The sequence below is a fragment of the Podarcis bocagei genome (genome assembly GCF_964188305.1).
Source record: "Podarcis bocagei genome assembly, chromosome: 5".
Lineage (NCBI taxonomy): Eukaryota > Metazoa > Chordata > Lepidosauria > Squamata > Lacertidae > Podarcis > Podarcis bocagei.
This window is the reverse complement of record NC_138129.1, coordinates 65,592,116-65,605,924: the sequence shown is the minus strand read 5'-3', so window position 1 is coordinate 65,605,924 and position 13,809 is coordinate 65,592,116. Positions and strand designations below refer to the sequence as shown.

Sequence of the window (13,809 nt, the reverse complement as noted above, 5' to 3'; positions counted from 1 at the left end):
CATCATGGATCTAACAGCCTGGATTTTTTTCTTTCAAATGAGAAACAAGTAATCTTTATGTATAATCTAATCGCCCCAATGAGCAATTTTGTATGTCGCTTTGGGTTGCCTTGGGCAAGATAAAGTGACTTAGCAGATTTTAATAATAATTTTATCCTGCTTTTCATGCTCTACCTGCTTCTTTCTGTAACAAGTTTTGATTGCTTTGTTCTTACAGAAGAAAATGCAGAAATTATGCTTGATGTGTCCTTAGCGTACCGTGACGACATGAGCGAGGAGTGGATAGAAATGGCACACGAAGTTGAGACCCGAAAGCTAAAATGTAAATTTGGAGCTCCAAAAGTAGGTTCCTTCTGGTTCTTGTTGGATATCGCTAGGATTTTTGGGTTGTTGTTTTTTTATAAAAAAAGTATTGTTTGCAAAAGACTTTATGTAACTTTTGCTTTCAAAAACATGCAACACTTAGGTTCCTTTCTCCCATTTTTACACAAGTTCTATATAACACTTGGTTGTAATAAAACCTCAAATTGGTTTACAAATAAAACAATAAAAATATCTGTAAAAACAAAGAGCTATTTAAAATGTTAAAAAAACAATTTAAAGTCAGCGATAAACTGTTCCAAGAGCCTGCCTGCACAGTATCTGTTAGAGAAAATCTTCTTGAACCTGCTAGTGTAAGAGCTTTGGAAAAGCAGGTATTCCCTTGATGTCAAGATATGTGTTCATCAGGCTGTAAAATAGGATATTTGCTAAAGATAACTGCTGTCCCCATGGGATTGTACTTTGGCTTTCCAGTATGATCTTTCGGTCTCCCATCTCAGACAAAATGGGGTTTGGAGAACATCTCTTGTGAGCACACAAAGTGTACCCTTATTGCCTGGGAGACTTTACTCTGTCCATAAGTTATGAACAAGTTCTCCTGCTACGTCATGGTTTACAAAGTAAATAGCAGAACAGTTTGCAGCAAAATCAACAAAGGATTATTATTATTATTATTATTATTATTATTATTATTATTAACTGTTTGCATGATGCTTTTTTTTCAACCATGGCTTACAACATCCTACACTCCTTTTGGATGTGGCATTGGACTTCCCATGTATTGAATGTATTGTTTTCACAGATCTTCATGATTCCCCCCCCCCCAAAGTGGGAACGGCAAGGATATTTTCGCCATCAATAGTTGTACCAGCTGATTTTTGAACCTTTAGTTACCATTTGTGGAAGGCAAAATTATTGAGGGGAAAGTATTAGTTAAATGTATTTCTATTACGTTTCACGCATCCTAAGCCTAAGCTACTGATATGGGAAGAGCAGGGGGGTGGGTTGTGGTTTTTTTTTAAAGAAACATCTCCATCTCTCGTTGCCCTCCTGAGCCAAAATAACCTGCCATTTTATAAAACGTGGGCATTTTTAAGAGCAATTGAAAAACCAGTGCTGACGATTGTCTCGTTCCCTCTCCTGGTGTTCCAATAGACTATAGAGAATGAAGGCAAGTTCTATGACTGTGAGGTGCTTCCATTCATGGAGATTGGAACAGTTGCTCACAAATTCTACCTTATCAATATCCGTCTACCTGTGAATGAAAGGGAACGCATCAATGTGGGAATTGGTGAAATCAAAGATATCAGTCTAGTGGTAAGTGTTCCCTTCAAACTTAAAAGCAACTGTAATTGCTAGGGTGTCAAAACATTTTGTACGGGATAGCCTTTGGAAAGTGGACACTCTTAACTTCTGAATTGTTTGTTGAATGGAATAAGATAGGAACATTAGAAAGATGGGTGCTGGTGGCATGCCACACCCATCATAAAGGGCAACCCTGCCAAGATACCTCCCAAGAATTTTCGTACCTGCTTTGTTTTTTTAAAAAAGTGTGTAAATCAGTCATGCACACTGCTCTGTTCTAGGGAATTTTGGGTAAGTTAACAGCTTAAGATTCTGCTTAAAGATTCTTTTTCATGTTAAAATGGGCATTCAAGAGAACTAAGCCACAGTTTTATAGTATGAATGAAATAAGCACAGATGGGGCTTCCTGAATCTTGCTTTAAGAAAGAACCGGATTACCAAAAATATGAATCCTTTGCTCTCTACAAGGAGTGCATGAAGTTAACAGCTTCTTCAAAACGAAGTGACGGTGTATAATTAGGCAGTTTGTGTGGAATGCTGTCCCTGCTCAGAGCCTCCTTGTTCCCTGGGGATTTCTCCCTCTGTCATTGCTCCAGCTATTATCCTCCCCTTTCCCCACTGCATTAACTAGCTTGTCACTTGCTGTGCTAGGAATGGCTCTCTTGATTGCCAGCAATTCCGCCTGGCCACCAGCCTTTGCCTGTCACATGCCGTCTGCCTTTGGGTGAAAGTGTGCAAATTCCACTGGAGAAACAGGTCTCTGAAGGAGCTAAAGCGGGGGCGGGGGGCGGGGAAGGGATATTGAGAAAAAGAGGTATACCGGGACTGGATTACAGCTGAGGGACTTAAGTATTGGTCTCATTTTGATCCTCTTGTTAGGACTATCTGATATGGAAGTTAATATTCCCCCCATAAAAAATTATTGATGTTTTTCATAATACAATACAATAAAAAGCTAATCTAAATTGAAAGAAAGAAAAACAAAGTGCAAAGTCTTCTCTCAAAGGTAGATCTTGAACTCTTGTCTCACACAGAAAGGGGTGGGCTCTCCAAGCTCCACCTGGGAGCTTTCTTTTCTTCTCCCAGCCTCTCTTCTCCCACCCCAATATCTTCCCTTTCCTGCCTCTCACACACAGGGTCTTTCACCAGCCAGCCATTATCTTCTTGAGTGTACAATTCCCTCAGTGACCCTCAGAGTAGACACACACACACACACTGAAAAGAGAAGAAAGAAGATAAAAACAATGAAAGAATGAAAGAAGAAAACAAAGAGAGAGAAATTAAAACTACTTCTGATTCTTTGTCAGTTACATATAAAAAGATTATTCAAAGTATTCACTCCAGGACGAAGTTAATCTGTTTGTTACAATATTTTCATGATTAAGCGGCTAATTGAAGAACTTGCTTCATGCGCTCGGCTTCTTCACAGGGCTTTCTTCCCTCCCCAAATATAGTTGTTACTTGAGCTTCACGATGTTTGTTGCAAGGCGTTGTGGTTAATGTCAGATGGATCTTAACGTTGGGAAAGTGAAGAAAGGCAGCGTTTTCCATTTGCTCTCTCTTCTCCAGGGTATCCATCAGAACGGAGGCTTTACGAAGGTGTGGTTTGCAATGAAAACCTTCCTTACTCCGAGCATCTTCATCATCATGATTTGGTACTGGAGGCGGATCATGATGATGACGCGACCACCTGTACTCCTGGAAAAGTGAGTAAAGATAGATAACACAGGTGTAGCCTCTTGAGTCTTGCTTTAAGGAGGAATCCTATTACCAAAGCTACGAATCCTTTGCTCTCTACAAAGAGTGCATTAAGTTATAGCTTATTTGAAAAGAAGTCAGGTGGCCAGTGTATAATTAGAGAGTGTGTGTGGAATGTTGTCTCTGCTCAGAGCTCTGAGCATCCCCCCTCTGGCATTTCTCCTTCCCCATCCCCAACACTACATTATTAAATTCCTCACAAATTTTTCATTGGGGTGAATGCAGCAGTTTCTCTGAAAGGAGCACTGAAAGCACCATTGTTGTTTTCCAGAGTTATCTTTGCTCTTGGGATCTCTATGACCTTCATAAATATTCCAGTAGAGTGGTTTTCTATTGGATTTGACTGGACGTGGATGTTGCTATTTGGAGACATTCGCCAAGGAATCTTCTACGCTACGCTTTTGTCCTTTTGGATCATCTTCTGTGGAGAGCATATGATGGTGGGTATGATCGTTTCTGGGCATAATACTGTGTGTGTGTGTGTGTGTGTGTGTGTGTGTGTGTGTGTGTGTATTTTTTATTGGCCACAGAGAAAATATTTAAGGGGGTTTTCTTCCCCCTTTTTGTAGGGGGGCAATCAGAAACATAGGATGAATGTAAGAGGGTTTTTTTAGTCCATGGATTTGAAGCAATGAGAAGGTAATTCTGTAAGTCGTATCAGGTGGGCAGAGCAATCCTAACCCTGGCCGGGGTTAGGGCATGATGGAGCCACATGGCTTCCACCACATCCAAAGCCCCACTGCTAATGATGTCTGGGATAAGGGGCTGGTAGAAACCCTGCTTCATTCTGAACTATCCTGGAACTGGGGTGGCAATCGGGAACCAAATTGTGCCAGATGCCATCACAAATGGATCCCGGGTCATCTCAGTCCCGCTTCACCCTCAGAGATGGTGTTGAGGAACTAGCACTATTTCAAAGTGTCCTTCAGTAATACTTACTCTTCACCTGCGTGAGTGGCACATTGGTTACACAGGTTAAATCATTATTATTGTTTCTTTCCTACTGGTTATCTCCCACTTTGACTACTTCAATGCGCTCTACATGGGGCTACCTTTGAAGGTGACACAGAAACTACAACTAAATCCAGAATGTGGCAGCTAGACTGGTGACTGGGAGTGGCCGCCGAGACCACATAATACCAGTCCTGAAAGACCTACGTTGGCTCCCAGTACGTTTCCGAGCACAATTCAAAGTGTTGGTGCTGACCTTTAAAGCCCTAAACGGCTTTCGCTCAGTATACCTGAACAAGCTTCTCCTCCCCCATCGTTCAGCCCGGATACTGAGATCCAGTGCTGAGGGCCTTCTGGCCATTTCCTCCCTGTGAGAAGTGAGGTTACAGGGAACCAGGCAGAGGGCCTTCTTGGTAGTGGCGCCTGCCCTGTGGAACGCCCTCCCATCAGATGTCAAGGAAATAAACAACTATATGACTTTTAGACGACATCCGAAGGCAGCCCTGTTTAGGGAAGTTTTTAATGTTTGGTGTTTTATTGCTGCTGCTGCTGCTGCTTCTTACTGTATTATTATTAGTAATATTCTGTTGGTAGCCGCCCAGAGTAGCTGGGGAAACCCAGCCAGATGGGCAGAGTGTAAATAATAAATTATTATTATTCCTACTACCCATTTGCAAATCATTCTGTTGTCTCCTAATTTTATTTTTAGGATCAGAGTGAACGAAATCATTTCTCCGCTTACTGGAAACAAGTTGGACCAATAGCTGTGGGCGCCTTCTGCCTCTTTGTCTTTGACATGTGTGAGAGGTAACTGGAGACTTTTTATTTTTAAGAGGGTTCACATAATCTTAATGTGTTTGGTTTTAGTTTTTTTTTAGTTCTAAAAAGCGGCTTATGATAATAAGAAAATTATTAATGCCAGAACACTTTTCCAGCTGCAAATGTTCTTTGAAATCTTCCAATATATAGAGTCAAGCTTTGCTTGCATGAAACCAACAGAGCTCTCCTTGAGCGTTTCTCTGCCTCTGGTCCTTCCAGTTCTCAAGGGGCATTGCTGCATTATTGTATACTTTGCCGTGTGTAATTTAATCCGCTTGTTCCTTTCAATTTCCAGAGGGGTACAATTAAAAAATCCGTTCTACAGTATCTGGACCACAGATGTTGGCACTGAACTGGCTGTATCCTTTCGCTGTTTGCATCAACAAAAGCTGTGTGTTTTGCTTGTCATAGGGTATTGGGAAAGGGGCTGCATTTTCTTCAGGGACTTTCTGAACATACTGAAAAACCTGTTGACATGGCCAAACTGATAGGAACTTTTCACATAAATATTATGGACCACCTCCGGTATCCTTTGAATGTATTTCATGAATTTGGCAATTGATTTGATGATGATTCTCCTGTAGAGGCTCCTTTCTGTGGGGATCTTACTAGAACAAGAAACAAGCATGTTGTTGGTTGTCTACCCAGGTAGCTAGTTGGAGGACACTAAAGTGACTAGACTTATCAAGCTACAAGGGCGGTGATAAAAGTTGAACGGCTTTGCTGTGCTTTTAAGCTTGCAGACTGAATCAGGAACAGGTAAACGTCAGGCTTGTGGAATCCACTTGCTTTTGGGGTGGGGGTACAGTGGTACCTCGGGTTAAGAACTTAATTCGTTCTGGAGGTCCATTCTTAAACTGAAACTGTTCTTAACCTGAGGTACCACTTTAGCTAATGGAGCCTCCCACTGCCACTGCACCGCCGGAGCACGATTTCTGTTCTCATCCTGAAGCAAAGTTCTTAACCCAAGGTACTATTTCTGGGTTAGCAGAGGCTGTAACCTGAAGCTTATGTAACCCGAGGTACCACGGTATTCTTGTTTGGGTTATTTTTGCTTGAACCTTAAGGTGTGCCAACCATACCTGCTCAAGAGAGCAAACATATACTGAGTTAAGGGCCAGGTCACATTCTCAGCCCAGCAATCTTGTTTCTAGCACAACAAGGTGGCACTGGGGTCTAAACCGCTGAGCCTCTTGGGCTTGCTGATCAGAAGGTTGGCAGTTCGAATCCGCGGGACAGGGTCAGCTCCCATTGCTCTGTCCTGGCTTCTGCCACCTAGCAGTTCGAAAGCATACTAGCGCAAGTAGGTAAATAGGTACCACTACTGTGGGAAGGTAAAGGATATTTCCATGTGCTCTGGCTTCTGTCACAGTGCCCCGTTGTGCCAGAAGTGGTTTAGCCATGCTGGCCACATGAACCGGAAAGCTGAGCACCGCAACCCATAGTCACCTTTGACTGGACTTAACTGTCACTGGACTTAGGGGTCATTTACCTTTACCTGTTGTAGCACAACAGCAGAAATCCAATCCTGGTTTTCCCTACCATGCCTTTTGTTTCTGCAGCCAAACTTTTTGTGCAGCAGGCTTGTTGTTACTAAGCAATTGGGAGTCGGGGCCAATCTGCTGGAAATTTCCCGGAGTTCTTCTGGATCTCCTTTCGTCCTCATCCTGTTGTAAACTTGTCTTTGTGTACCTCCCCTCCTGTTTTTACATTTTCAAATATTTGGTTTTTCTGGCATGCCTGTGAACCTAAAAACATTTCTGCTGAGCTTACTCGTTTTTGCTCAGTGCCTGAGCCAGAAGCACTTTCAAACGGTCTCCAAATTCTTACTAGGCTAATGTTCTGCTCTGGCCACATTGCACCCCTCCAGGCTGCAGGCCTTTCCTTAAGATTGCAAGGTGGCTGCTGCTTCTGAGCATCTTCTCTGTGTTCCAGCAGAATAGAGCTGACAATTCCAACTGAGGTTGTTTTAGCCTCCTGACGTTTTCAATATTTTATCCCACATTAATGCCTTGTCAGGAGCCAAGGGGAACAATAACAGCGCATCAGGTCTGGGACTTCCTGTATGCTCTGCCTCATTTTTACACACGTAGTAAATGGAGCACGCCCCCCCCCCCCAAGGTTATCCTTAAGAACAGAGACATGTTGTGTTAACTTCGCAAAGCCAACTGAATTGCCTGTTGTTACTGTCTCCGCCTCGTGTTTTACTGTGTGTATATCAAGTAACTTAACTTTACTGCTCAGATGGCATTTATTATCGTTGCCGGAATATGCCTCTGCCTCTACTTCTTGTTCCTGTGTTTCATGGTGTTTCAAGTGTTCAGAAATATCAGCGGCAAGCAATCCAGCCTCCCAGCAATGAGCAAAGTGCGCAGGCTTCACTATGAGGTAAGGAGCCTGAGCAGTAATGTCTTCTTTTTAAAAGGCCACTTTGCATCAATATTCTGATCAGGTTACTAGTGAATTGTAACCAAAGAGTGGAGCTTGTTTTGTCACTAACAAGGGCTTCACGGAGAGAAGATACAGGGTGGTTTTAACAGTGCCAAGTCTGGACCTGGTTGAAAAACCACTATGCTGGACATTACTGAAGGCATTATTCTCCCCACCCCCTAAAAAACCACCTGATTACATAGAAAATACAATCCTGGGATTCCGCAAAGCAGAATTTCACAAAGAGAAGAGTTGCAGTGGTGAATAAGCTTTCCCAGTGAGTGATTTCCATTGTGCTGCAGCCGCTGCTCAAGCAGTTGTCCCGGGAGCCCCTTCCCCTTCCTTCATTCCTGGGCCATGCTTTTCAAGCTTTGCATTGGTAGCGGCTGGTAGGGCAATGTGGGAGCTCAGTGTGATGCCTTGCCAGTGTGTGTGCCGCTGCCCGTTGTGGAGCAGGGAGGCAGCAGGTAGCGTAGTGCAGAACCATTCGGCTGCTCCCTGCTAGCTCACCTGCCCTCCTTTATTGGTAACGGGCAACAGCAGTGCGCGGCATTGGGAAGCCAGGGAAGCCACACCACCCTGCCCTGTGCCGGATGAAATGTCCAGCACTTGCCGTGGTCATCTTATATCCCTCTCTTCTTACCTTCCATCAAGATGCTGCCAGGCAGCAAGGGTTAAACATGCTGTATGTTGAATGCTCACCCAAGCCAAAGCTTTAAGGGTGGCAAGCAAAACAAAGGCTTATCCCATCAGAAGAGATCAGGATATTGACAGCAGAGTTCTTTGAGACTAAAGGTGCTGACCTGACTTTCTCCCTCTTGCTTGCTTTCCCAGTAATCTTTGAAATATTTGAAGCTACATTCCCCCTAAACACACACTTGTTACGTTTCTGTGTCTCCCTAGGGGCTGATTTTCAGATTCAAGTTCTTGATGCTAATCACATTAGCTTGTGCAGCCATGACCATAATATTTTTCATTGTCAGTCAGGTGAGTATCCTAAAAATGACTTTCCGCAGAGGCCCCCCCCCATTGTATCTACATGGTGGTTGGGCTGTGGCCTTTAAAACGTGCTGGAGAAACTTTATGGTGCTTTTGGGTAAGGGCTTTCATCTGGTCCTTCACTAATGACCTGTTAGAATCAACAAATAAGCTTTGTGTTCAGAATTGGGGTTGCTTATTCTTCCGAGACAAGACCATGTGCATTTTTTTCCTGGATTTGGAGCTTTAACCATGTAGTGGAGATGTTGGAGAGCATGAGTGAATGGGGCCCGGAAGTGTTCCCCTACAAAACATTTACCCACACTGCATTGCTTCCAGGGGCAGCACAACACATTGTGCCACCTGAAATGGGGCCCATCCATCTCCTCCTGCCCCCAGCTGGCAAAACAGGAGGTACTCCACTCTTCTCCACATGCTTACTTGCTGCTGACAAAGCATAGAAGCTCCCTTACTAAGAAACTGCTCCTTCTTCCAAGTGACACACTGCAGCCAATGTCACCCAGAAAGCACCAGCACCTCTGCTGCTTTGCTGCAGTGGCGATAAATCACAGTTTGGAACACCGTTAAGGGAATTTTAAACTGTAACATGCCATTGGCTGTGCTGCAGTTGACGTCACCTGCCGTTTGTTAAGGGCGCTGAAAGTTGTTTGAAGACCTTTCCTTTTCCCTTCGCACAGCTACAATTCCCAGAATTCCCTGGAAAGAAGGATTGACCACCAGCAAACTTTGTCAGCAGGGGGCCAGTCCACTGTCCCTCAGACCTTGGGGGGGGGGGGGGCGGCAGACTATATTTTGAAAATAAAAATAAAAATGAATAAATTCCTATGCCCTATAAAAGCATTTTAAATAAAAGATGCATTTTAAATAAAAGGACACATTCTACTCATGTAAAAACACGTTGATTCCCGGACCGTCCGTGGGCCGGATTTAGAAGGCGATTGGGCCGGATCCGGCCCCCAGGCCGTAGTTTGCCTACCCATGGTTAAGATACTCTTAAGAAGTGTAGTTCTGTGAAGGGAATAGAAGTCTCCTAACAACTAGCTATCATGTGAGTGTGGCTGTAGTGCGTGGCCAGCTCTGCAGGTGTCAAATGGTGCATACAATTCCACCGCCTGAGCCACATAGCCCATCATGGTTCAAGATAGGATTGGCCCTGTTTCCTTTTCTTCTAGTCATTGTATGTAGAGAAAGCAAACCAGTAAGGTCACGCCTAGGAATGAGGACTGGAAAAGGAATGGGAGTTGCAATTTCCAACACAGAAAGGGCCGTTTCTCTTGAGGGTGTGGTTGGGATTCGGTTGTTTTTCCTACTTGCTGTGTTCCTCACTTGGTTTTACCTTCTCTTTCTCCTGCGTAGGTGACTGAAGGCAGCTGGAAATGGGGCGACTACACCGTCCAAGTGAACAGTGCCTTTTTCACAGGGATCTACGGGATGTGGAATCTTTACGTCTTTGCTCTGATGTTCTTGTATGCTCCCTCACACAAAAACTACGTCGAAGAGCAATCAAACGGTGGGCTGATGCAGCAGTGGCTTGGGTTGAAGTCACCTCAGTAATTTTTTTTAGAAGACGGGGGCTTTTGTATGTTTTAAGTCTGGGTATCCTCTCATTGGTAGCCTAGTTGTATTGGTAGCATGGAGTTGTGACTGCTAATGGATGTTCCTATGTTGAGGGTAGCCAAGGAAAACCTATATTGCGGTTTTGGGGATCATTCTGCCTCCTGTTCTAATCATGAAGGGTTTCCCATAGGCATTGGGTGAGAACAGGATGCTAGACTTAGATGAGCCATTGACCTGATAAAGCAGGCTCTCTCCTATGTTTCTTTGAATGTAAGGTGTGTGGAAGTTGTTTTGTAATTACTGGTCGATCTCCAGGTGATGGGCAGTGTCGCCACCAAGGCAATGGCAAAAAGGCTTTCTCTCCCTTGTCCCACTCCTCCTAAAGGAGGCTGCTGAGATGGTGGGGGGAAACCAAGAGTTGATATTTTTGTAACAGAACTGTTAAGTCCCTGTACAGAAAACAAAATCCTGAGCTGAGCATGTATTCAGACAGAAACCCACTTTTCCTTTAGTGACATGTAGGCCTGTCCTAAAAAGTTAGTTGCCAAAAGCATTCAGGGCTACAAGCCGTGATTAAGTCCACGCTGGTTTGGTATTTGAGGTATGCTATTTCACAACTGGCTCTATTTCACCTCAAAAGTTATAGTTAAAATAGTAGATCCCTTTAACCTAAAGTCTGCCTGTGCCCAGTTGTGGCTAGATCATTGTGACCCAGAAATGGCATGTGGAATCACCTCTTTTGGCTTGTACTGATCGTGTGGACTGATCAGTTTAAGGATGTGTTCTTATGTACCAAATCCTGCCACAGACAGAACTCTCAAAGGCAATTCCTGAATTAAATCTCTGCTTTAAAGTTTGATGCAGACTTTTAAAAAGGCGTTCCCTTACTACCAACTTTTCAAAAAGAATATTCTCTTCCAAAGGCCTCATGGAGGCCTGTTCCGTGACTCTCCTCATGCCAAGACTCAGCTTTTGTCTGAAACGTGGCTTTATTTTATTTTTTCCAGGAGACCTGGGAGTAAACAGCGGAGAAGAGCTTCAGCTCACTACCACCATAACCCACGTGGACGGACCGACAGAGGTTTACAAACTGGCTCGCAAGGAAGCCCAAGAGTAACCACTAAAGCAGGACTCATCAGGCACAAACTGTGGGTGACACATGGAAAGGGTGATGATCTGTGTCTAAAATCATCCCCAAAGTGCCTGGCACTGACGGGGCATTTTCACGGAACGGTGGCAACCTGGTGGAAATGCCGCTTTGATAGTAGTGTATCTTTCTTTTGACTCCCCCCCCCCCCACGACACTCTTTAGTTTGTCTTGGGTGTTAACTGCAGAAGGTGGGGTGGGGGGTGATTGAGAGTGAGAATTGATGTATGGAAAAGAGAGGTGCCCATTTCCATGTAGGACCTTTGGTTTAATACCTTACTCATTACCCACACACCTGCTGCTCCTTCTGATATAGGGACATTATTGGGAAACAGAGTTGGAATACTTTGTGCGTCCCCAAGTCAAGGTTTTTTTATTCCACACTCCCAAAACCTACATTTAGAACCATTTTTTGTTCTTTATTTATATCACACGTAATGGTTAATATTTACATGCTTTAATAAGCACATTCATGACTTCTTTTCTAGTCTAGTATAAAGCTACTTTTTGTAAAGTTTTGGTACAAATAAGGTCATTTCAGCTTTAAGTCGGGCTATTTGTGTTCAAATGTGGGTGGGTGTGCGTGCGTGCGTGCGTGTGTGCTGTGAATACTAACAAGTCTATCTGGTGTAGATATCTTTTTATATGCCCCAAGAATCCCTGTTTACTTGTATGATACATAATCCACGAAGGTGAAAGGGCTGTTCGTGTGCACTGTTTAATTCTTTTGTTCTGTTTCTATTTCTTTTCTTTTTTAAATAATGTAACTTGGGGAATACTGTAGATCTTTTTTTTTCTTTTATACTATGAATAAAATATACAAATAATTATGGCTTTTGCTTATTTATTTTTTGGTCGGGAAACATATTAGTAAATGTTGCTGCTCTGTTTTAAGCTGTCTCCTTAAAACTACCTGTGGAAAGGAGTGGAAAAGAGAATGCTGACATCTGCTGGAAATTGGGTGCATTCCAGTGGACCATTGCCCCGCATAGGTTCAGAACTGTAAACTTAAGTCAGGTAAATGGATGGTGATGAGCATGTGTATGTGTGTGTGTGATCTTTCATTGGGCCAAGCGGCTTCCCCCTTTTTTGTCTATCGCACAGAGCTGGACTCACGGTTTCTGGAGAAGAAAGAAGGGGATCCCTTTATCATCAAGGGGTGGGGGGAGAGCGGGAAGTTGTGCAAACTCTGCAGGACAACTTGTACAAGAAGCCAAGTCTCAACTTTCCCTCCAGCTCTTAGTGATGTAATTCAGTTTAACCAACACCGTGCCAAAGACAAAGAGAAAGGCTATAACCCAAGCCCTCTGCAGGCCTTATCTTCCGCACAATTGTAGGTCTGTAGAGGATAGTCAAATAATAAACAGGGGACAGTCACTACCTTTGTGGCTTTGCTCTCCATGTGTTTATGATGTTGTGGAGGATGTATTAAATTTATAGCCTGCCTTGCCTTCAAGGAGCTCAGGGTTTCATGGTTCTCCCTCTCTGTGTTTTCATCCTTGCAGCAACCCTGTGAAGTGGGCTAGTTAGAGACTGACTGGCCCAAGCTCTCTCTCTCTCTCTCTCTCTCTCTCTCTCTCTCTCTCTCTCTCTCTCACACACACACACACACACACACACACACACACACACACACACACAAAATATCTTAATGTCTCTATTCTGGCAAGCAACGCCTGCTGAAATCGCTTCTGCACAGCTCTCCAAGGTTCAGGGGCTGCCCTGTCACGTGGAATCAGAAGTCGGCTACTTTGTGCCAATATCACACCTCACCAGGAAGGCTGTTCTGCTATATCCATGGAGAAACATAACTGCATTTTGTGGTTGCTAGGCAATAACCAAAAGGTATGGGTAAGGATAAGAAGCAAGATGGGGGAAAGTGGCAATGAACAAGAAGGCTCACATGGCAGAGGTCTGATGTCTTGGATTTTGCTGCACCAGAGCCTAGCAGGGGGCCCTATCCTGAGCACGTAAACGTCCAGGGTTTGCTAGCAGTCTTTCTGAAAACCTGAACATATCCAAATTTTGAATTGTAGGCTGATTATCATTCTTGCAAATCCTTGTGCATTTAAAGCTGGACCATGCTGCTTCGAAGCAGTAGCATTACCTCTAAACAGCCACGACCCCACCCCCGAATAAATCCTGGGAAGTATAGTTCTGCGTGTTGCTATTCCTCCCCCTCCTCCCCCCAAACAACAATTCCCAGACTGGTGTAATCACCATTCCCTCTTCCCAGGAAACACTAGGTTTTGGTGCCAGAGCCCAGCCCTGGCACACATACAGAACATAAGAGCACTTTCAAGCATGTGCAGAGTGCTATTCTCTGAGCACAGCACAGCAGCATTTATCTCCCAACATTTCCCTTTTTGAGAGGGAAGCTCTACATCTTCCTTCTTCAATAGTCACTGGAAATTTGGGGGGGGGGCAATGAAGCAAGAGTTTGAGGACGGCTGCTACTTTTCACTATTCCGCAGTAAAGGCATATATTTCCAAGAAGCATCATCTCCCCCCCAAATTTGCAG

At 44.0% G+C, this 13,809-nt stretch overlaps 1 protein-coding gene across 1 annotated transcript in view; it reads left to right on the top strand.

The window, feature by feature from the left end:
* Positions 1 to 12,114, top strand: part of WLS (Wnt ligand secretion mediator) — a 37,978-nt gene extending 25,864 nt beyond the window's left edge. The window contains exons 3-12 of the mRNA XM_081193811.1: positions 218 to 342; positions 1,477 to 1,638; positions 3,196 to 3,332; positions 3,656 to 3,824; positions 5,045 to 5,142; positions 5,450 to 5,513; positions 7,399 to 7,542; positions 8,488 to 8,571; positions 9,940 to 10,093; positions 11,148 to 12,114. Of these exons, the coding sequence (XP_081049937.1) occupies positions 218 to 342; positions 1,477 to 1,638; positions 3,196 to 3,332; positions 3,656 to 3,824; positions 5,045 to 5,142; positions 5,450 to 5,513; positions 7,399 to 7,542; positions 8,488 to 8,571; positions 9,940 to 10,093; positions 11,148 to 11,257 (1,247 nt within the window). The 3' untranslated portion in view covers positions 11,258 to 12,114. The remainder of the gene's footprint in view (positions 1 to 217; positions 343 to 1,476; positions 1,639 to 3,195; positions 3,333 to 3,655; positions 3,825 to 5,044; positions 5,143 to 5,449; positions 5,514 to 7,398; positions 7,543 to 8,487; positions 8,572 to 9,939; positions 10,094 to 11,147) is intronic.
* Positions 12,115 to 13,809: the final 1,695 nt, after the last annotated feature.